Raw genomic sequence first — 23,818 nt, 5'->3', positions numbered from 1 at the left:
ACTGTTGTAACTAACTCTTATCACTTTCTGTTTGGTAGTGCACTCTAGTAAATTGGTTTTCAATTATTCGTATAATTCTTATCATTATTGCTTCCACACTGTGCACATGGCTACGTCACTCTCACGTGACGGCCAACATGCCTTGATCTCGGTCGGGGTGTGTCAAAAATACAATAATTACATGTATTTAAATAAATATAAAAATATTGAGGTGGCTATTGTTTAAGGCGCCTTAATCAAATTTTAAAATAGAACCAATGTTTGATTTAAAAAGTATTGAAAAAATATAAGGGATTCTAATTTTCTCAAAATAAAAAGTATAAAACAACCTATTTACAACAAAGAAGCCCTGAAATTAAAAAAAGGAAGCTGTTATTAGAATTAAAAAAAAAAATACAATTAGTGTACTATTTAAAAATATTTTTCTCTGTAATATAGAAAATTTGTAGTCCCTAATTAATATTTTGTGATTCCAGTAATAGCACCCTAAAAAATCATACATAATTTGCAAGATTTTGGGGACTACCAAAATCTTGCAAATTATCAATTATTTAATATTTTTGTTGTGAAATTTACATATTTAGGGTCATCTTGGGAGGTTTTTATTATTTTTTTTATTTTAATTTATTTTGATGTTCTTTAAGAATAAACAACTGTAAAACAAAGCAGATGTGTTTGATAAATTGTACTTTTAAGAGTGTTGGGAGTAGAAAAACAGTGTAAAGTATTTGGCAAATTTGTTATGAAAAAGTGATATAATTGTATATAATGGGGAAAATGAAAATAGTAGTAGTAACGGTGGTGGTGGTGGTGGTGATGGTAGCAACAGCGGTATATGTATAGTGGTGATCTCAATAGTTGGTGTGGTGGTTGGGGTGCAAAGGTAACAATAGTGGTAAGGGCAGACGTAGCAGCAGTGATGGTGATAGTGGTGGGGCTGCAACAATGGTGGTGGCAATGGCGATAGTGTTGGTGGTGGTTATCGTTATGGTAGCCAGTTAATATTATTGTGTGATTGAGGTCCACTTCTAGCAGATTTGAGGTCCACTGGAGTGGAGTTAGGAGTGGAAGATCGAGAAGAAGCCTTGCTTGCTAATTTCCAGGTTAGACCAGTTTTAATTGATTGTGTGATTGAAGCTCAGATGAATGATGAAGAGACCCAGGAAATAATTCAAGCAAGAAATCAAGGCAAAAAGAAAGATTTCGAAATTCGAGAAACTGATGGCATGCTTATGCAGGAAAGCAGAATGTATGTGCCGAATAATGTAGAGTTAAAGAAAGAAATTTTGGATGAAGCATATATTTCGGCATATGCAATGCATCCAGGAAGCACTAAGATGTATTATACCATTAGACCATTTTATTATTGGCCAGGTATGAAAAGGGAAATTGCTGAATATGTGAGTAGGTGTGCCATTTGCCAACAGGTTAAAGCTGAAAAAAAAAAAAAAAAGCCGTTTGGGTTGATGCAGCCACTTCCCGTTCCACAGTGGAAATGGGAAAATATTACTATGGATTTTGTGTACAAGCTCCCTCGTACATAGAATGGTTATTATGGTATTTGGGTGGTAGTTGATCGGCTTACGAAGTCAGCACATTTTATTCCAGTGAGGGAGAAGTATTCGTTAAGCCGATTAACTAAGTTATTTATATCACAGATTGTGAAGTATCATGGTGTGCCAGTTAATATTATCTCGGATCGGGATCCCAGATTTACTTCCAAGTTCTGGATAGCATTCCAGGAAGCTCTTGGTACAAGATTGCTTTATAGTACGGCATATCACCCTCAGACATATGGACAATCTGAGAGAACTATTCAGACATTAGAGGATATGTTGAGATCTTCAGTGTTGCAGTTTGGAGATAGTTGACATGATTGTTTGGATTTGATGGAGTTCACCTACAACAACAGCTATTATTCGAGTATTGGTATGGCACCATTTGAGGCACTTTATGGGAAATCTTGTCGTACGCCTCTATGTTGGTTAGAGGTTGGCGAAAGAGTTTTAGTGAGCCCTGCGATTATGGATGTGACTACTCAAAATTTTCAGGTAATTAAGTCTAACTTGAAAACGGCCCAAGATCGACAAAAGAGCTTAGCAGACAAGCATGCCACTGATCAGAAGTATGATGTAGGCGATTGGGTATTTCTGAAGCTATCACCTTGGAAATGTGTTATACGATTTGGAAAGAAAGGAAAGTTGAGTCCTAGGTACATTGGACCATATATGATCACCAAGCGAGTCGGTGAGGTTACTTACAGGCTTAAGTTGCCTCCAGAGTTATCCAAAGTGCACGATGTATTTCATGTTTCGATGCTTCGACATTATGTTTCAGATCCTTCACATGTGATTCTTCCTCAACCTTTGTAAATCAATTCGGACTTGACTTATGATGAGGAGCCAGTGACTCTGTTGGATTGGAAGGATAAGGAACTTAAGGAACAAGATAGTACGCTTGGTGAAAGTTTTAGGGAGAAATCATTCAGTGGAAGAAGCTACTTGGGAGACAGAGGATCATATTAGAGAGATATATCCATGCTTGTTTTATGATTATTAATGGATGTATTGGTTGTGTATAATTTCGAGGACAAAATTTTATAAGGTGGGGAGATTGTCACAGCCCGTCCCGGAGATGTACGTTAATTATTTATCGGAGGTGTGAAAAGTTGGAATTACCCTTGGACGTTGAGTTGTATTATTGGTTTAATTGTGTTTTTGGACCAATATTCTTAAATCCTAATTGTTTGGAACCAATTAGGATTAGAGTTTGGTGTATTGTGAGTTATTGACTATTTTGGACCACACATCACTCCTCTATTCTCTCTCACACTCCCGTGCACTCTCTCTCTCCTTCGAACTCGTACGGACAATCACCCAAAACCCTTGAAACTTCACGAATTGTGGTCAAAGTTGGCACCATTGTGTTCGTGAAGCTCAGTCGAGTCGATTGGTACCCATTTCAGGTAAGGATACCTTCGATAACCCTAGTTTTTCCTAACTCTCGATTTGTGCACTGTTCATGCACACGTAATTATGGATGTTTTTGGGAATTTGAAGCTTGTAAGAAGCTTAGTGAGGTCCTAAGGAAGCTCGGAGTGCTTCATTTGAAGGTTTTAGACGTCAGGATCGTATGGACGAAGTTTGGCCAGTTTTTCTTGGAATTCTCCTGTGAAATCCCATGACTTTTAGAACTTTAAATTAGTATGATTGTGTTGTATAAGTTAAGAGCTTCATTTTGGTATAAATTGCGTGAAAAATGGTGTAAAAATGAGCAAGAAATAGGCAGTTGCAGGTCTGCCTAAAATCCGGCGCCGGTGACACTATTCCGATGTCTGGAGGTTGAAGATGCCGTGCTTAGGGGGCGCGTTTTGCCATGCCCTTATTGGCGCGTAGCGGCGTGTGGGGGCTCGAAAAATTTATCTAAAAATTTAGGGATGGTCCTGAGGTTGTGTAGGTCATTGTAGTGTATTCATATACCTATTTTGAGCAATGTATGAGAAGTTATTAGCTAGTTTCTCCTATGTGCTTTAAAATAACGTTTTTATAGTTAATTCGCATATAGGTGAGGCATATCCCGAGAACGAGCGTATCCACAGGCGACTCGGGGGCTACGACCCTTCGGTATACCAGTGAGTGGGCTTTTGTTTTCAGTATATACTTATATACTTGATATATTTCCCAGAAATGTATTTTTAGGAAAGTATGCTTTGAAATAATATGTCAAATGCTTTTATATTCTGAATATGCATTTCATGTTTGCATATATATAAATGTGGTGCTGTGGAGGCACAGATAAGTTCAGGTAAGTTACATTTGGTTATGTGAATCATCGATAATGTGATATGTGATTGAATAATGTTGAGCTAATAAAACTGCACCTAGGGTGATTGTGATTTAGCCAGAGATATAAAGTACAAGCCTGTTTATTTACGTCACCTCCCGCACTACATGCTCAAATTAGATCCAACTTAAGTGCACAGTCTTGTCGTACAAACCTTATTTATGGTTCCAACTCGTAGGTGACTAGCTATTTATCGCCCGGCTATTATGAGAGAGTAAAATTGAGTATAATTATATTACACCTAATCTTGTCATACAGACCCTTTTTTAGTGGTTCCGACTTATGCGCAGTACATTGCCGTATAGGTCATTGTAGTGACTCCGGCTAGATTGACTTTTGAGCAATGAATTCAGCCATACAGACTACCACAGATGTTTCGGCTAACATATCATATTCCTATGAATTTATTCTTACCTGAATTGCTTACTCTGTTATATCTTGACATAGCATACATTTGAATATGAATATGTGAAGCATGAATTGAATTGATATGATTTCATATATATATATATATATATATATATATATATATATATATATATGTTTATATCTTGATTCTGGGAAAAATTATACATGTTTTACAGCGAGGGGTTAGTATATTGATAAATGAGATGGTTTTGTAAAACATTTGTTTTTGCCTACTCACGTTTTCTGTTTTGCACTCCTCCAGGTTTTAAGTAAGCTTGTTGTTGGTGGCTTGAGGACGTCAGTAGTTCTGACTTATATAAATAATAGTAGGACATTCCTGGTACTGTATAACTAGTATTTGTCCTACTGGATTGTACCTAGACTTTATGCTCTGATTAGGAATGTTTACTGTTGTAACTAACTCTTATCACTTTCTGTTTAGTAGTGCACTCTAGTAAATTGGTTTTCAATTATTCGTATAATTCTTATCATTATTGCTTCCACACTGTGCACATGGCTACGTCACTCTCACGTGACGGCCAACATGCCTTGATCTCGGTCGGGGTGTGTCAAAAATACAATAATGATATGTATTTAAATAAATATAAAAATATTGAGGTGGCTATTGTTTAAGGCGCCTTAATCAAATTTTAAAATAGAACCAATGTTTGATTTAAAAAGTACTGAAAAAATATAAGGGATTCTAATTTTCTCAAAATAAAAAGTATAAAACAACCTATTTACAACGAAGAAGCCCTGAAATTAAAAAAAGGAAGCTGTTATTAGAATTAAAAAAAAAATACAATTAGTGTACTATTTAAAAATATTTTTCTCTGTAATATAGAAAATTTGTAGTCCCTAATTAATATTTTGTGATTCCAGTAATAGCACCCTAAAAAATCATACATAATTTGCAAGATTTTGGGGAGTACCAAAATCTTGCAAATTATCAATTATTTAATATTTTTGTTGTGAAATTTACATATTTAGGGTCATCTTGGGAGATTTTTTACTATTTTTTTTATTTTAATTTATTTTGATGTTCTTTAAGAATAAACAACTGTAAAACAAAGCAGATGTGTTTGATAAATTGTACTTTTAAGAGTGTTGGGAGTAGAAAAACAGTGTAAAGTATTTGGCAAATTTGTTATGAAAAAGTGATATAATTGTATATAATGGGGAAAATTAAAATAGTAGTAGTAACGGTGGTGGTGGTGATGGTAGCAACAGCGGTATAGGTATAGTGGTGGTGTCAATAGTTGGTGTGGTGGTTGGGGTGCAAAGGTAACAATAGTGGTAAGGGCAGACGTAGCAGCAGTGATGGTGATAGTGGTGGGGATGCAACAATGGTGGTGGCAATGGCGATAGTGTTGGTGGTGGTTATCGTTATGGTAGCGATTGTGGTTGTCGTGTAGTGGTGACGATTATGGTGATGGTGGTGGCAACAATGGTTGTGGTAATGGCGGTGATAGTGTAAAGTTAGTGTTTATAGTGGTAGATGGTGGTGGTCGATTTGTTCTCACATGGAAAAAAATGTGTGTAGAAGGATAAATAATGTAATTTAAAAGAAAATAATGATGGTATTGCAAGAATTGAAAATGTTCATTAAAGACTCAACTTAGCTTTTTATAACATCTACAAGCTACTTTTAAAAGCTGTTTGTCTATAAGCCATTGTTTTTAAATAAGCAGAATAATTTATTTATAAAAGAAGTCTTAGCCTATGGGTAAGTAGAATCTGGGCTTCGGCCTCTTGCTGCCTCCTTGGACTCTCCTCATTGTACAATACAGCCCATGATATTGGGCCTCAAGGTCTGCATTATTCAGCTACAAGCTTTGGGCTCGTCGCGTCTCCATTTCTCAACCCACACAGTCCAGTGGAAGGCCCAGAACCAGATTTAAGAGATTTGTCCAGATATATTTGAAGGTTTTTATGCCGACAAGCAAATAAAAAACCAAGAAGCAAAACCTCCCTAGATCCTAAAGTTTTCAATCGTATTTAGGTTTTACTTTTTTCTTTTTTTTTTTTTAGAAATATTTTTTTAATAATCCTGTATGTCGCTGTCTAGTGTCTAAAAAGAAAAGAAAATGGATTTTGAAACTGTTAAAGACCAAAAAAATAAAAATAAAAATAAAAAAAATAAAAAAAAAGTGTGTCGTCGGGCTCGTATCCGCTCCATCCGGATAAGGCAGTTTTGGATAACCTGAATTTTTCTGTCGCTTTATTGCAGTTAGCTTAGGTTATATCTATCAAGTGACAAGTGGCAAGTGGCAAGTGGCTTAACTACAAGTCAATCGTACGGTCGAACTTTTTTAAAGTGAAACCGGCTGCATGTGTTCTTTGCTCGTCTCAAAATTAAAGTGAATCCCACAAACAAGTGGTAATTTCATTTTTACCTTGACTTTGATTCTGAATTTGAAATGCAAAGTTCTTTTAGTTTGTACCGGCGTAGACTATACTCATGAATCTTTAGTCCTTAAATTTTAAACCGTTGAATTTTTAATGAATATTCAACGCTCCACTTATCTAAAGTATGACATAAAACATGTATACATTTGCTAGTATAAATAACATTTTGTTTTTCTTATAATAAACCGTAATTAAAAATGTGTCCTAAAACATGTATACATGAAGGATAATGGTTTAGCAAATATGGGTCTTCATCTTAACTTAAGATCTACAAGGTTCTAAGTCTCCATGTACGAGCATTTGTAGCCTTTTGATGTATACAAAAATGTTACTTTTATCATATATTTGTATTATCTTTTAATAGAGATGAGATCTACATGCATTGGCAGACCTTATTTTTATTAGAGAGATGATACAAATATATAATAACTGTAACATTAAGCAAACTTGTAAACATCTTAATAAGAGTAAATACTTGGATGAGATATGCCGAGATGACAATACGGACTCGTTTTGATGTGCTTTTAAAATGATTGAAAGTGCTTTTAGAAAAAAATTATTTTTGGATTCCAAAAGCACTTGAAGTGTTTTCTGCAAGAAGCATCAATTCTTTCAAGAAGCATCAATTCTTTCAAGAAGCACTTTAAGTGTTTTTCCAAGATTTACTTGTATTTTGACTTAAGATTGGTTCTTAAAATATTTTCACTAAAAGTGTTTTCAATCATTTTAACAGCACATCCAAACGAGTTTTACATTTAATCAATAAAAACTTATTTAGGAACACATATTTTTGTCTTTGATTTATATTTTACTTGACTTCCAAAATTATGGATAAGTGGATATTCTTTTTGTTGTTTTAATTAGATGCCAAGACAAAAAATAAATAAATTTGAAATTCAAAACACGAGCTCCTATCCTGCGTATCTTGTCCACCGTAGTGATTGTATGGTTGTGAATCCAAAGCAATCACATACAACCCAACCGACACAACCCCCCGAGCGGTGACTCACAGCTCTCGGAAGTTAAAGCCAACCTACTTAATCACCCACAATCCCAACCGTCCATAATCCCTATCCGCTCCACGTGCCATCCCCATATCGCGCCGTCAAGTTCCAAAATACCCAGCACAAAAATCACAGACGAGCTCTCGAAAGGGCAGCAGCACAAATACTAACAACGTGTCTGTTATATTTAATTAGCCCTCTTTTTTTCTTCCTCCCCTTCAATCGAATTTTTCAAAGCCTCTTCGAATTTTACAGAGAAAGTAAGGAGCTTTCCCTCTTTGCTTACTGCTTCTCGCAATAAAATTAATTTTTTTTACAATTAATTAATGTGTAATTTGGTTATTAAAATACAGAGTTTTTATATATATATATATATATTTTTTTTTGGAAAATAATTGTTCGAATTTGTTGCAGGTGGGAAGTGAAATGGCGGGCTCAGTGGAGAAGGAGGAGGTTGTGTCCTTGGAACTTCCAGCTCCTTCTGGTTGGGTTAAGAAGGTTTATTTGCTTTCTCTCTTTTTTATTGGCTCTGTATTTTTTTGCCCGCATAATTTTGTATTTTTTTGCCCGCATAATTTTCTGAGCTACGGAATTTTGAATTTTTGGGTAGCTAAATTAGTTTAATTCATGTTCAATTGGGGAAATTTCAATTGGGTATTTTGGGGTTTTGTGAATTGGTGGGTTTTTGTGGTAGAATTTGAGGATTTGGTAATGGTTCTGTTTTAGGGTTTGTGTTGGTTTTTCAGCAATTGAGCTTAAATTCTGGGGCTTTTGCTTATAGTTTGTTAGGTTAAATGGTCTGATAGGGTTTGGTTTCGGCAAATTTTCGGGATTTTTGTACATGTTTCTTGGAACTCTGCATTCCCAATTGTACGAGGATTTGCATATTTTTATAGAGAATGTAGTTTGGAATATAGACACTTGGATAAAAAGTGGAGGCAATTACAATCTCTGTGGTTGTATTTGGGGATATTCTGTTATTCTGTTTATTGCTGATTTGTTTTGTTCAGATATATTTGTTGAGTTAGAGTTCCAGCGGATTCCATTGTTAGCCTTCGTATTAACTTTCCTGCGTTGCTTTACTTAAAAACTTTAGTGCACTACTCCAATGAACTATTAGGTCTTTGTGCTGGTTGATTTCTTAAGGTGCATGACCACTGTCCTTTTATCTCTTAAGTGCACTTTCAATATCTGCCGACCATGGTGCAATAGTTCATATCTTATTCCGTTTTTGCACAAGTCCTCGCACAGCACCTCTTTCAAATGTTTTTCGTACAATTCATATTTTCTTGTTATGTATTTTTTTCCCAGTTTATTGAGTCAACTTAACACACTGAGGTTGGTCTGTGTAACATGCAGTTTCTGCCCAAGCAAAGTGGAACTCCTAAGAAAAATGAGATTGTATTTACAGCTCCAACAGGAGAGGAGATCACCAGCAAAAGACAGTTGGAACAGTACCTGAAAGCACACCCTGGTGGTCCTGCAGTATCAGAGTTTGATTGGGGCACTGGTGAGACACCAAGGCGGTCAGCAAGGATTAGTGAGAAGGCAAAAGCAACTCCGCCACCAGAAAGTGAGCCCCCAAAAAAGCGAAGCAGAAAATCAACTTCGGCAAAGAAGGAGGACAAAGAAAAGGAAGCTGCTCCTGAAGGAGCCGAGGAGACGAAAAGTAGTGACGTGCAAGATGCTGAAAAAGCTGAGAAAGATGCAGATACTGAGATGGAAAAGGTTGATGTGAAGGAAAACCAAGATGTGGAAAAATCACCAGCTCCTCCCAAAGAAGCCAAAGTTCAACAAGAAGCTAACATACCTGGCGATGCTCCGGCTCTGGGAGATTCAACCGCATCCATTGATGGGGAAAAAGAAGAAGAAAAGGTTGAGCAACCACCAGTTGGGGTAGGGAAAGAGGAAGTGACTGGGTATCAGGGCAAAGCCGGTATAGCTATTGGAGGTGCGGACAAAGATGAAGGAGAAGTAGAGGAAAAAGGGAACGAAGAGGAACATGATAGTTCAGGTGTTCATGAAGCAGGCAAGAAGGTCGAAGAGAATGGCAGCCCCGGCAATGAGGCTGCTAAGGTCGATCCTTGATGATTTGTTTAAAACCCGTTTCTCTTCCGTCATTCTGACCTTGCACATTTCTGAGAAAACTCAGTTTCTGTGTTGTTAGTTTTAGCTCTCTGATTGTCCATTGAAGTATCCGTCTATAGAATCGGTAGATTAGGCCTATAAAATGTACCTTCCTTTTGTTGTGTACTAGAGAGAATGTAGTAGCGGCAGTGACCCCCGTAACATTATGTTGTAAGATACTGGTGATGTATTATTAATATTATGCAGCTCTGTACTATTGTAGTGATAACCTTGTCTTTTCGCACGATCTAGATGTTGGTTGCCACCGGTCTGGTTTAGTCTGTGTTTTATCGAATGAACAAAGATTTGAGATCGTAAAATGCTGAAAGCCTGAAACATACATAGCCGGTCGTGTTGTGCACAGGATGTCAAGCACATGAAAACGAAAAGCTTCCTTCATTCAATTCAATTGTATGGTTGAACAATGAAACTAAATCTGTAGTTTCTAGCGAAAACTGTGGTAGCCGGAAATCAATGGAGACTCTGGAACTCATATTTGTAATACTGATTCAGAGAATTATTGGAATTAAGCGCCTTCCTCTCAGAAAATAAATAAATAAATAAATGTAGTGATCAAATGAGTAATCTTCTGTGTTTTAAAGTCCCTTAAGCTGGTCAATGAGCCCGGTTAATGTTGTCCATTTCTCAATTGCACTGGCAGAAGACACAAATGCTAGCTTGGAGGACTCTACATCATTCCGCGTAACTGCAAAACAAAATGGATCCACGGAAAGGTATGTTTAACCGATGATTTTCCAGTCAAATAACATACGATTTTCTGTAATGTAAGTGAGGCATTGAAGTTCAATGTGATGGAGTAACTCACCTGATGATATCAATGAAGCTAGTGAGGAGTTGAATGTATCCACCTCAGTCTTCTCTTCACGGCTAGAGCTTAGCTGTTGAGAAAGTAGACGAAAAAAAGTCGGAAAGCTAGGCAATGTACGCCAACATAACAAATAGAAGATGCTATGACTCTTCATGAAACCGAGACTCTAACTGCGGAATGTAATTTTCGGAAACAATACACAACGAATGGCCATTTGAAAACCGCAAACATGATGGTACATGATACTACAAGTTTTCAATATTTAAGTTTTTTTCGTGAGAAGGCTCACATTGTGTGTAGTGTGTGCTAATGTTATAAACCAGGATGAGTAGTGACCTTATTCAAAGCGAGGTTCGCCTTCTGAACCCAATCTGTGTCAGTGCTGACTCCAAGAACCGAACTGGCTGCAGGCAAATCGTTACTTTCAATGGCCTGGCCTGCTTTGCTTAGCCGGTACACAAGTTCCTGCAGATATCCTGCAGCAGATCAATACTATTCTGGTAAGGCTCACGCATGTCACAGAAGCGAAGCATCGTTGTGGATGAATTTGAGAAGGTCATGTGAACACAACCAAATAAACAGATTTCTCATAGACCAGTGGATTACACACTATTTGATTTTTGTCAAGAAATAATAGAAATATAACTAGAATGCAAATATTTAGGTCTAGAAGCTGCATAGTTTCCAGTTACTGAAAATTGAAACAAAAGCAGTCTCAAAATTGCACTAGTTCGATTTGAATGTTAAGATTTCATAGAGATTGACTGGCATGGCAGCCCAATACTAATCAACACTGATAATGTCCCCAACTTAACCACATTCACATACTACAGGTATAAAATTTTAAGACAGAAGGACTCGATACAATTAGTAGTCGAACTTTCACATTCCCTAACAAGAATAGTTTGAGAACATTATTTTGGACTAAACACATAAATATTATTCATCAAAAAGATAATTCAACATATTCTATCAGGGGAATTGATAATTTATGTTGAAATTCAAATTAAACAACAAGAAAAAAAATTAAGCATTTAATTTGGGATTTTGAAGTGAATTAAAACAAAGTCAAAGGGATAAAACAAAAACCTGTTTCTTTCTTTGATGAGCTGAGTACTCCTTGCCTTTCAAGCCTCTTCTTCCTGTCCTTCTTAACCTTCTCCAACAGCTCCTCATCATCATCAGCTTCCAGAATTGCTGCATTAGAACTGCTGAAATCTTTGCCAACCAATGAGAAGGCAAAGCTGTTGAGAAAGCAGATGGACAGGCTTCTTTTGGTGAGGATTGGAGCAGGTGAGCGTGGCTCTTCACTCAGGGCCTTACAAATAGTCAATCCTCCCCTTGTACTTGTTTTTTGGACATGGATTAATGTTGGTGGTGTTGTCAGTGAAGAAGAAGAAGTAACAGAAGATGCTGAGGAGGAAAGGGTTGGAGGGAGGAAGGATTTTGCAGTGGAGAGAATGGCTGTGGCCATCTTCTTTGATTGTTTTTTTTTACCTTATTTTTTCTGATGATTTTTTTGGTGGGAAAATTCAGAGGTATTGAATTGACATGTTAGAACTTTTGAGGATAAGGTTGCAGGATTCTGTCCATCTGATATCCTGTCAGTTTTTTCCTAGCGCTTAAGGGTATATACGTAATATGCAAGGACAAATCACAAAATTAAACTTGTTTATTAGCGGGGAGAAGAGAAATTATGCGACCTTAACAAGTTGACTACATTCAACCTGCAAAATGTTAGTGTTCCTGAAGGTACGGTTTGGTACGTGGGATGAGACGGAACGGAGTGGGACAGGACTTTCCGTTCCACGTTTGGTGTGCCTAAAACGGATGGAACGCGCTGTTTCACGGAACGAGTTTTTGGTGAATTTTCGTTCCACCTCACCCCCTAGAACGACTCGTTCTACATCCGTAGAACACAAAATTATAACCTCTCCATCTGCTTCTTCTTCCTCCTTGTTTCCATCCGAGTGCATCTTTGCTCCCTCTCTGTTCCGTTTTGTCCCTGTTTGCTCCCTAAATCCGCCATGGGCCTTGCGGGCAAGCCGGGGATTTACTGCACATACGAGATTGGTGGGTGCGGGCGTGCCACTACTAGATGCCGCTAGTAGACGGGATTTGAATGATTGAGGTTGCGCCTGAGTTTGACTTCGAACTAAGAGATTGTGCCATTTGAGTGGGAGTTGCTCAAATTAAGGTTCTTTGTTTGCCTTAAAAATAAGGACTTTACTTATATGGAGAGATAGAACAATATGTAAATGAAAAGGTTGCTTCGAAATATAAATGACAGAGGAAAGTGACTAATATTGCAGATTGCTTGTAATTTATATAACTGGAAATGAGTACATAAAAGCTACAAATAAGATCGATACTGCAAGTGAGCAGCAGAGCTAATAAACTAGATAAAAGAAGGCTTTTGGCAAATCTGGTTTGAGCAGAGTTTGTGCTTTTGTTTGTTTGTTTGAGTGTCCATAATCCTTGTGTTTGGTCTCCTGCTGAGGACATTGCACCTGCCCGAAAGAAACTTGGGCAGTTTGTATTCCATTGCTTGGGCAGCTTGTATTTCACTTGCCAACTTGCATGGAGAAATAATATTAAAAGGGGAACTTGCATTTCCACCATATGCTTTCATCACATGTTTTCCCACTTGTAATAAACTAACATTTAAAAGAAGCAAGTTGGCTTTTTTCACATGTTCCTTGCCCGAAAGCTTGCTGGTGCCTTTCCATCTACTTGCAATACATGCATGTATCTTGATTAAACAAAGGCTAGACAAACCTCCACCACCCAAACAAATAGGAGAAACAATATTATAATGTCAAACCCTTCCACTTGCATCTAAATATCTTTCCAAGTTAGCTTTCTTGCATATTAATCCTCCAAATGCCATATTTTACCCAAATTGCCCAAATAAGTAAAAATGGGTATATTTTGAATACAAACAGTCCCGTCCCATTCTGTTTCGTTCCGTCCTGTCTCGTCTACATACCAAACGATACCAAAGGTACCGTTTAGTACGCGGGACGGGACAGAACGCAGTGGGACGAGGCGTTCCGTCCCACGTTTGGTGCGCCAAAAACAGTGGAACACGCTGTCCCACAGAACCAAATTTGGTTACTTTTTCGTTTCACCTTACCCCCTAGAACCACTCGTTTCACACCTGTGGAACACAAAATTATAATTTTTTTTACAACAATACCCCTCATCTTTTTCATTAATTCCACTATCTACCCTCCCTCTCTCTCCCGTAACCTACATCTCTTCTACCCTCCCTTTCTCATGTAGCCTCCTCCTCCTCCACCACAAACCTAGCTGCATCTTCGTCGACCTCAACGCTCCTTCCGCCGCCCACTGGGCTTCCCACTCCGGTCGCATTGTCATTACAGTTTTTACCTCCCAAACCTTGCTTCTCCTCTCTCCCAAACCCTGCTTCATCTTTCTCACTCTCAGATGGGTACTCCCGAGTTCAATTCGAGCAACAAGTTTTCGGCGAGTCGATTGCTGCCAGTGACCGACAACGGCAATGTACTCGACGACAACTTTGGCTTTGAACCCATATTTATCAACTTTGAATTGCAGTTGGGTTCTTAGTATATATGGTTTTTTTTTCCTGGGGAATGAGTGAAAAATCTTGCAACCCATAAAACAAAATCTCAACCTGTTGGACAAAAAATCTTTGCTTATTTGCTGTTGGGTTTGAAAAACTTAGTGAGATAGAGATTTTAGGAAACTTTTGTTTTGATGGGGGTTTGCTAGAGCAACAAAATCAAGTTTGATATATTTAAGTTTTAAGTTTTAATGGGGAAGAAGACGGGGTAGGGAAGAAGAAGATGAACAGTTCATCTTCTTCTTTTTCTTTTTTCTTTTTTAAGTTTTAATTATATAAAAATAAAAATTATTTTTTATTATTAAATATTTTAAATCTACATGGAAATATTTAATTAGATTTGTGGAAAATTGTCCCGTTCTATTCCACGAATAAACATTGTGTCAAACAACAGGCGGAACAGGGGTAAATTAGTCATTTAATCTTTTGGTTCGGTGCCATCATGCGCTTACCAAACACAAAATAGAACAATTGTCCCGTTTCGTCCTGTGCATACTAAACATAAGTTTCAGTCCCATTCCATCTCTTCCCGTCCCGTCTTCTCCCTTGAGGAGCGGTAGAGGAAACGATGGATATAATCCTGGATAAGTAAGTTTTTGTCAAAACAACATGAGGGATATACTTCTGAAATTTGTGGTTTTATCTAAACAAGTCATGCGATAAGTAAGAAAAGAACGTAAATTCTCACTTTTTAATACGATAATAAGTGCTTGACTTGTTCACCAAAAAAAAGTGCTTACTTGAAATATCGTCATTCCCATTTCATACAAATTATTCTTTGAAATAATACCTTACAAATGACGTCCTCCAATTTGCAAATTGAATGTTTTAGATGAAACCATCATATCTGATGGTCTAAAGGATCCCATAATGCAATGCATTGCATACATTGATGCAGATTTTTTTTTTTTTTTTTTTGTTCCCTGAGCAATTTTGTTTTTGTTCGAGACTGAGGTAAACTGTTTGTTATGCATTTAGTAACCTAAATATTAAGCTACTAATCGCACGTTTTAAACTTGCAAGTGCACAAGATCAAACATATAGTATAGAAAGTAAGTATGAGATCATTCCCACGAGGATTGCACTAATATGTATCTAGAGTATGATTCCTAACAATTTAAATTAATTAATTCACAAAACTATGCACTCAAATGTTTAACAAAATAGTTTGAGATGTCTTAAGTTTAAGTATTAAAACACAATACAAAGAACATAGGCAAATAAAAGTAATTGGCAATAAGGATTTTGAAAACGATGTTTGAACGGTTAGGACTTTGACTTCCATCTCTAACCTTTTTCACCTAAGCAACCGATACACACTATGATACAAAACAGATTGTTGATGCTTTACGTTTGTCAACCTAAAGGCATGATATCTACTCCTTAAACTATTGATTTCCCTAAACAACGAATTAGGCATGAGTGTCTACACTAACTCTTTTCATTCTTGAAGTATTTAGCATGGTATCTACTAAGTTGCACTCCAAGAAAGCATAATACAATGGAAATCGACAAACACACGAATCATAGAACATGGTATCTATTCCGGTTATTCTTGATAATTAATTCCAAGAACCGTAACTAGTTCTCTTATGACTCGGCATAGGTAAAAGACTCAATCATCCAAATTTTGCCCATGTAACAAACTCAATTACAAAGCTATTCTATGGTGATCAATCATAAAATAACTCAATAAGATTGGAATTAAAACTAGAATAAATCACTAAAGCATCAACAAATTGTCTCGTAACAAAAGTGTATCTAAAATACTCAAGGAAACATGATTAGGACTTCAACCAAGTCCCAACTATGAAATTTAGTTGCTCATAGTGTAAATGGGCAGAAAAGACAAACAAAACAGAAAGAAAAAGGAGAAGAAGAAACTCTTCGATGACAAATTGCAGAACGGTGCTCTGGTCCTTCCTTTTTCTCCCTTCTGCCGTGGGTTGTTCTTTCTCTGTTTTGGTGGTTACTGCTGCCAATTTACGAGCATAACACTGTTATGTTAATTTGAGTGTAAAATCTGGTGCTTTAGTATGTTCCCATTGTCCTTCATTCCAACATGAACAAATGGTTGATGGTGTTAATTGTGTTTTTTCCCAGCCTCTGTGGCGGTGCAAGCATTCACTGGAATGCATGGAATATGGAAGAATTGCAGATAACCTTCCTTCACCTGAGAAAGTTGCTGCTCTTATCAAAGCAGCAAAGATAAAAATGTCTAGATATACGATACCGATTAAGATGTTCTTAACGTTTTTAGAGGGACAGGGCTTGAAGTAGTGGTAGCACTTCCAAATGCAATGCTGTCAGATATGAGTCTCAATGAAGATCATGCAGTGACTTGGGTTATAGACAATGTGCAGTCATTTCTTCCCTCTTTATGCATGCTTAAAAAAAATGTTAAGCAGAAGTACATGAAGCTGTTTTTGGAGTTATTTAGAGAAATCGGGTTTCCCTTCTGTTTAAATGCTTATCCGTGTTGGAAGCTAAACAACTTCTAAAGTTGAAGGACGAAGGCAGCAAGGAACTCCCAGGCTTGGATTAGGTCTGTATCAAAGAAGAAAGAAGAAATGAAGGGTTTTAGTCTCCAACGGCTAGTTTCAATTTGAATGAATGTGTGAGTGTGTGAATGACAAGTGTACACTTCAGATTAAATCACTCAAACCCAAATGAAGGGATAGGATTAAATCTAGAGAAGTAAGGTAGAAATACTTGTTTAAGTCTCTTGTCAATCACTCTCTAAAAGAGTATGAGTTATGGCAATGCACCATACCCTTTAATCACTCATCTACTTAATGAAATCTGAGCTGCTGCATTTTGCACAGCCAATCAAGCAGTCAATCACATCTCCAAGTCCTCTCCATTCTCTGCTAAAAAAAAAAACCAATTCAAACTATAACAAAAAATCATCCAAACAAACAAATTTTATCATGGTATCAGAGCCTAGTTTTGATCTTACAACTTTCTGGGCATAATCTGTGCAAGTTGAGATCTTTGGGAGCACCTACGTAGTGCCCTCAACAACAACCAAACAAAACAACCCTGCAAATGAAGGGATCAAGCAGTAGCAGTGAGCTAAAAGCTCCAGTCTTTGATGGGGAGAACTATGATTTTTGGACAATAAGAATGACAACCATTTTCAAGTCCTATGATCTATGGGATATGGTTCAACACGGGTATGAACTACCTGAGATGAAGGTTGATGCTCTAGAGGACGACCTCATAGAAACACAACTCAAAACACTAAAGCAAAATCGGATGGAGGATGCTAGAGCACTTGGAATCATCCAAGGTACTGTCTCAGACACCATTTTCTCGAGGATAACAAATGAAGAAACTGCAAAGGAAGCTTGGGAAGTTTTACAGCAAGAGTACAAATGAGACACCAAAGTCAGAAAGGTAAAACTTCAATCCCTTAGGAGAGATTTCGAGTATACAAGAATGAGGGAAAATGAGTTGTTGAAAGATTACTAGGCTATTTGATGTTGTAAATAAGATGAAAACACATGGTGAGGAACTACCAAATGAGAAAGTTGTCCAGAAAATGTTGATCAGTTTGACTAAGCCCTATGATTCAATAGTGAGTGTTATTGAAGAAACCAAAGACATTGAAACTCTTAGTGTGTAAGATGTGATGGCATCCGTAAGAGTTTTTTACCAAAGGCTTGAGAGGCACGCAGATTATGCCACTGAGAAAGCATTTTAATCACTCTTTGTTGGATCTAGTAGTCAAGCAAATGCAAGCAAACAGAAACCACAGTGGAAGGGCAAGAACAAGAAAGGGAAGGAAATGGGTATCAAAACCCTAGACCTAACCAAGGTAGCAACTCAAATGAAGGTCCAAGAACCAAGCAACAATGCAAGCATTGTGACAAATTTATTCTTGGGAAGTGTTGGTTCAAGGACTAGCCTAAATGTCACAAATGTAACAAGTTCAGGCACATCATAAGGGATTGTAGATCAAAGAATGTGCAGCAAGTGAATTGTGCAAATCAAGTGGAAGAAGAAGCAAATGTGTTCTGTGCTTTCAATGCAAAAGTCGAGAAAAACAATGAAGTATGCTACATTGACAGTGGCTGCAGCAACCATATGACTGCACATGAGTCATTACTCATTAACCTTGACACAAACTTCACTGGAAAAGTGAAAATGGGAGATGGAAACATTGTCAAAGCCATCGGAAGAGAAACTCTGGTCATTAACACCAAGAAAGGAAGAAGATGCATAAGGGAAGTGATGCTAGTGCCTGGTTTGGATGAGAATCTACTTAGTGTGGGTCAAATGATGGAGCATGGCTATTTCCTACTCTTTGGGGGAACTATGGTCGAGATATATGATGACAGGTCCCTATCAAATCTAGTGACTAGAGTGGAAGTGAAAAACAGAAGCTTTCCACTTATGTTGAAATACTTAAAAGAGGTGGCAAGGAAAACAAGTGTGACAGGTTCTATAAAGCTATGCATAAGGGGCTTGGTCACTTAAAATGACAAGTTTGGAAAATCTGCAAAAGCATGAAATGGTGCAAGGGATACCAAAGATGGATCAATGCAGTGAAACCTGTGAAAGGTGTGTGTTTGGAAAGCATCATAGAGATCCATTTGAAGCTGGAAAGGCTTAGAGGGCAACAAAGCCACTCGAATTGATTCACACGGATGTGTGTGGACCAATGCAAACAACAACAATCAGTGGAAACAAGTATTTCCAAACCTTCATTAATGACTACTCACGGATGTGTTGGGTGTATTTCATGAGGTTCAAGTCTGAGGTATTCATAATATTCAAAAAGTTCAAGGCAATGGTGGAATTGCAAAATGGATACTAAATCAAAAGACTGAGAAGTGATAAAAGAGGTGAGTATACCTCACATGAGTTCAATGCATTCTGTGAAGATGTGGGATTAGAGAAGCAACTCACAGTGGCATATTCACCACAACATAATGGGATTGCAGAAATGAAGAATAGGACTATAGTCGAAATGGCTAAGTCTATGTTGCATGACAAGAACATGCCCTATACATTTTGGGGTGAAGCTATAAACACCTCGTTGTACCTATTGAATAGGTGCCCTACTAAAACATTGGATAAGAAGACTCCATTTGAAGTGTTCAGTGGAAGGAAACCTTCTATAAAGCATCTAAGAGTGTTTGGCTTAGTGTGCTACACCCACATTCTTCAACAACTAAGACACAAGTTGGAGAAATCAAGCAACAAGGGTGTTTTTGTAGGTTATCTTTGATGAAGACTCAACATGGAATTGGGGAACAAGTGTAGAAGAGAAAGACAACGTCTCTCTACAACTTGATCTTAACAAAAGACAAACAAGTGAGCCTATAGAGACCTCAATTCAAGAAGAAGTCACAGAGCATGATGACATATAAGGGATTCCATGGCAAGCAAGCATGAGTCCACAACCAACTCAATCACAAATAACAACTCCAAGTTCAACTCCAGTGAGGTTGAGAAGCATGGATGAGATCCATTCTACATGTAACTACTGTGTAGTAGAACCAGAAACATATGAAGAAGCTGAGAAAGACAAGGCTTGCAAGAAAGCAATGAAGGAAGAGCTTGAAATGACTGAGAAGAATGACACATGGAAAATTGTAAATTGACCAAGTGACAAGCCGGTGATTGGAGTGAAATGGGTGTACAAAGTGAAGCTCAACCTAGATGGTTTTGTGCATAAGAATAAAGCAAGATTGATTACTAAAGGCTACTCACAGAAGCCTGGTGTAGACTTCAATGAAACCTTTGCTCCAGTAGCAAGGTTAGACACCATAAGGACCTTGATAGCCCTAGCAGCAAAAAAAGGTTGGAAGCTGCATCAATTGGATGTCCAATCTGCATTTCTAAATGGAGTGTTAGAGGATGAGGTGTTTGTGGAACAACCTTAAGGGTTCACAAGTCAAGAGTTTCCAGAAAAGGTGTACAAGTTAAGGAATGCTCTCTACGGCCTAAAGCAAGCTCCAAGAGCTTGGTACAGTGAGATTGATTCTTATTTCACTGAGAAAAGATTTCAAAAAAGTCTTAGTGAAGTTACACTCTACACCAAGACAGAAAACAACAAGACACTCATTGTCTCAATCTATGTGGATGATGTTGTCTACACTGGAAATGATGCTGCAATGATTAAAGAATTCAAGGGAGAGATGATGAAGATGTATGAAATGACTGACCTAGGCCTCTTGCATCATTTTCTTGGCATTGGGGTAATACAAGAGGCAAATAGCATCTTCATTCATCAAAGAAAGTATGTTGAAACCTTATTGAAAGGTTTGGTTTGAAGGGTTGCAAACCAGTCTCTACACCCCTAATTGCAAATGAGAAGTTTAAGAAGGATGATGGAGGTGAACCTGCAGATGCTAGTCTCTACAAAAGCATTGTTGGCAGTCTATTGTACCTAACTGCAACAAGGCCGGATCTAATGTTCTCAGCAAGCCTACTTTCTAGGTTTATGCAGAATCCTAGCAAGATACATATGGGGACAGCAAAGAGAGTTCTAAGATATGTGCAAGGAACACTTGATTATGGCATCAAGTATGAAAGGGGGAAGTCAACTATCCTAATTGGATTTTGTGACAGTGATTAGGGTGGCAATGAAGATGATAGCAGAAGCACATCGAGCTATGCTTTCACTTTTGGTTCAGGGGTTTTCTCGTGGGCCTCGATGAAACAACAAAGCGTTGCACTGTCCACAGTCGAGGCAGAGTATATGAGTGCATCAGAAGCTATGGCTCAAGCTATTTGGCTAAGGTTCATAGTTAAAAACTTCGGGGAGCTGCAGGTTGACTGAGGTGGCAATGAAGATGATAGCAGAAGCATATCGAGCTATGCTTTCACTTTTGGTTCAGGGGTTTTCTCATGGGCCTCGATGAAACAACAAAGTGTTGCACTGTCCACAGCTGAGGCAAAGTATGTAAGTGCATCAGAAGCTATAGCTCAAGCTATTTGGCTAAAGTTCATACTTAAAGACTTCGGGGAGCTGCATGTTGATGCCACACCACTACTGTGTGACAACACATCTGCAATCGCCATGACCAACAACCCAGTATTTCATCAGAGAACAAAGCACATCAAAAGAAGATATCATTTCATCAGAGAAGCATTAGAGGACAACACAATCAAGTTAATCTATTGCAGCACAGAAGATCAGATCGCAGACATTTTCACAAAAGCATTACCAAATGAGAGATTCAATTACCTAAGGGAATTGCTTGGATTGACTCCCAGAAGCAGTTTAGAAGGGAGTGTTGGAAGCTAAACAACCTTCTGAAGTCGAGGGATCGAAGGCATCAAGGAACTCCCGGGCTTGGCTTCGGTTTGCATCAAAGAAGAAAGAAGAAATTAAGGGTTTTAGTCTCTAACGGCTAGTTTCAATTTGAATGAATGTGTGAGTGTGTGAGTGACAAGTGTACACTCCAGATTAAATTACTTAAACCCAAATGAAGGGATAAGATTAAATCTGGAGAAGTAAGGTAGAAATGCTTGTTTAAGTCTCTTGTCAATCACTCTCTAAAAGAGTATGGGTTATGGCAATGCACCATACCCTTCAATCACTCCTCTACTTAATGAAATCTGAGCTGCTGCATTTTGCACAGCCAATCAAGCAGTCAATCACATCTCCAAGTCCTCTCCATTCTCTGCTTAAAAAAACCGGTTCAAACTATAACCAAAAATCATCCAAACAAACAAATTTTATCAACCCGTTCCTCGTCTACATGGCTAATCCGAAGGGTGTTAATCTTAATTATGCTATTTTCCTGGATTCTAAGGGAATTTACGATCCTAATACTGAACTTCATTATGATAACCAATTGGAGATGACATTGAAACTGCAGTTACGGTAAATAATGCGAAGGTATATAATTATGCCATTGAAACTGCAGCTACGGTAAATAATGCGAAGATAAATATTATAATCTACGCCAACTGCTAGCAAGGGAAAAGCCGAAAAGGGCCCCTCTCCGGCCCAAAATTGTAGTGAAGGTGTACGTTTTTGCCATGTTTAACGAGAACTTGAAACCGGGACCAACTTCTGAGAGAAATTTTGGACTGTTCAAGGCTAATGGGAGCATTGCATATGATATTGGGTTCCGTGGAATTTCATTGCCTGGAGATGTAGAACCCGCAAATGATGTTTTCTTCGTAGAGGATGGACACGCAGTTGCATCGTCCCTAATTCCATCGTCTACAGACGCGTTGCTTTTTTTCTTTAAAGGTAAATGTTTTCTTACCTCCCCATTGACTGTAAGTCACTGCACTCGGAATCTAATTTCAGCATTTTGGTGTTCTTGTTAAACCATCAAAATATAATTATTATCTGAACTGGTATATTATTGGAAGTTCTTCCTCTATCTCATTGGTTTCTTTATGTACATCTTACAGAAATATCGGAGCTCCAAGTTGGTTCTGGTGGCGACACTTTTTGCTACCGATCTCCGCTGCTGCACCGCTTCTGCTTTTAAGATGATGGTTGAGCAAACCAGGCAACAATAGTCAGTAGAGAGATTGTCTAGCCATTTCCTTTTCTCATTCTTTTACCTTATTTTCTGTTATTTTGGTGGGGAAATTTCTGAGTCATTTTTTCTAATGCTTAAACATTCTTGTTATCTGCAATTAAACAATATTTAGACCCAAACTGTAACCAATATCAAAGCCAACTCAGCATTTGAAAATGGTTCATTAATTCTGTCTCTTATCATAATCTGAAAGGAACATTTTTCCTTCTTTCTTAAGTTTAGTACTCCAAACTATGTCCAATCACAAGAAACATTACTTCATCCACTACAAATATGATAATAATCTAAACTATTCTAATTTACGCAAATGAGAATTTGAATTTGAATGTAAGAAGACGGGCAACTATCCTAACCAATCATAACAAATTAGCCCAACTGATGTCTATTGCATGTAACTAAAATTAAAGAATCATAAAGTCTAGACAATGGGGGTGTGGGGTTCGAATTTTGGCACATTGCAGGTTTACCAATCGGGGATGAAGGGGAATGTTGTAATTGGGTCCCTGGATGGAAGGCTTTCCCGGTTCTAAACTAGGAGAAAAATGATGGCTTCCTCCATGCTCTTATGACTATTATAAATTCAACGAACAGTGGATTTAAAAGTAGATTCCCATATACGTGGATCATATCAATTGATATGCCTAAAGGCTAAAGCAACTTTTATTTTTCTGCATTTTATAACCATCGTTTGCTCCATAACTTTTGTCGTTTCACATTTATATTTATGTTTTGCTAATTCATCAATTTGATTCTTTATATTTTAAATTTATCAATTTCTTCTATTATATATTGCTCCATTAATTAATATGGTCATTACCGTCTAATTCCGTTAAAAAATATATTGTTTTGTTGATGTGGTACCCGTATGTGGCCTATAAAGCCAATCATGCGAGATGCCACATGGACTAAACCAATTTTTTAAAATACTTTTAAAATTTTAAAACAACAAAAAACTAAAAAGAAAAAGAAAATAATACTCTCTCTTCGTCTTTACTTACCTCCTCCCCCACTTCTCGCCTCATTAGGGGTGAACGTGGTGCGGTTTCGAGTAAAACAGCAACCGAAATCAAAA

At 37.6% G+C, this 23,818-nt stretch overlaps 2 protein-coding genes and 1 pseudogene across 2 annotated transcripts; 2 read left to right on the top strand and 1 right to left on the bottom strand.

The window, feature by feature from the left end:
- The first annotated feature begins 7,766 nt into the window (after positions 1-7,766).
- On the top strand, positions 7,767-10,020 carry LOC126604092 (methyl-CpG-binding domain-containing protein 11-like). The gene is made up of 3 exons (XM_050271189.1): positions 7,767-7,924; positions 8,079-8,162; positions 9,024-10,020. The coding sequence occupies exons 2-3, from the start codon at positions 8,091-8,093 to the stop codon at positions 9,750-9,752; spliced, it is 801 nt and encodes a 266-aa protein (XP_050127146.1). The 5' UTR covers positions 7,767-7,924; positions 8,079-8,090; the 3' UTR covers positions 9,753-10,020.
- Positions 10,021-10,168: 148 nt separating this feature from the next.
- On the bottom strand, positions 10,169-12,212 carry LOC126604093 (thylakoid lumenal 16.5 kDa protein, chloroplastic-like). The gene is made up of 4 exons (XM_050271190.1): positions 11,710-12,212; positions 10,957-11,096; positions 10,618-10,690; positions 10,169-10,497 (listed from the first exon to the last, which is right to left on the bottom strand). The coding sequence occupies exons 1-4, from the start codon at positions 12,092-12,094 to the stop codon at positions 10,388-10,390; spliced, it is 708 nt and encodes a 235-aa protein (XP_050127147.1). The 5' UTR covers positions 12,095-12,212; the 3' UTR covers positions 10,169-10,387.
- A 4,114-nt stretch (positions 12,213-16,326) lies between these two features.
- On the top strand, positions 16,327-22,962 carry LOC126604094 (glucan endo-1,3-beta-glucosidase 11-like; annotated as a pseudogene).
- The last annotated feature ends 856 nt before the right edge of the window (positions 22,963-23,818 follow it).

Source organism: Malus sylvestris, chromosome 15 (assembly GCF_916048215.2).
Source record: "Malus sylvestris chromosome 15, drMalSylv7.2, whole genome shotgun sequence".
NCBI classification, from domain to species: Eukaryota; Viridiplantae; Streptophyta; class Magnoliopsida; order Rosales; family Rosaceae; genus Malus; species Malus sylvestris.
Note: the sequence above shows the minus strand (reverse complement) of the source record. Positions and strands in the feature narration are given on the sequence as shown.

Excerpts from the sequence above, each read along its gene's own strand:
- LOC126604092 (XM_050271189.1), top strand. The coding sequence starts at position 8,091 with ATGGCGGGCTCAGTGGAGAAGGAGGAGGTTGTGTCCTTGGAACTTCCA. Across the intron at positions 8,163-9,023 it reads CTTCTGGTTGGGTTAAGAAG|TTTCTGCCCAAGCAAAGTGG; the intron begins GTTTATTTGCTT and ends TGTAACATGCAG.
- LOC126604093 (XM_050271190.1), bottom strand. The coding sequence starts at position 12,094 with ATGGCCACAGCCATTCTCTCCACTGCAAAATCCTTCCTCCCTCCAACC. Across the intron at positions 10,691-10,956 it reads CGAACCTCGCTTTGAATAAG|CTAAGCTCTAGCCGTGAAGA; the intron begins GTCACTACTCAT and ends CTTTCTCAACAG. Across the intron at positions 10,498-10,617 it reads AGCTTCATTGATATCATCAG|TTACGCGGAATGATGTAGAG; the intron begins GTGAGTTACTCC and ends TTTGTTTTGCAG.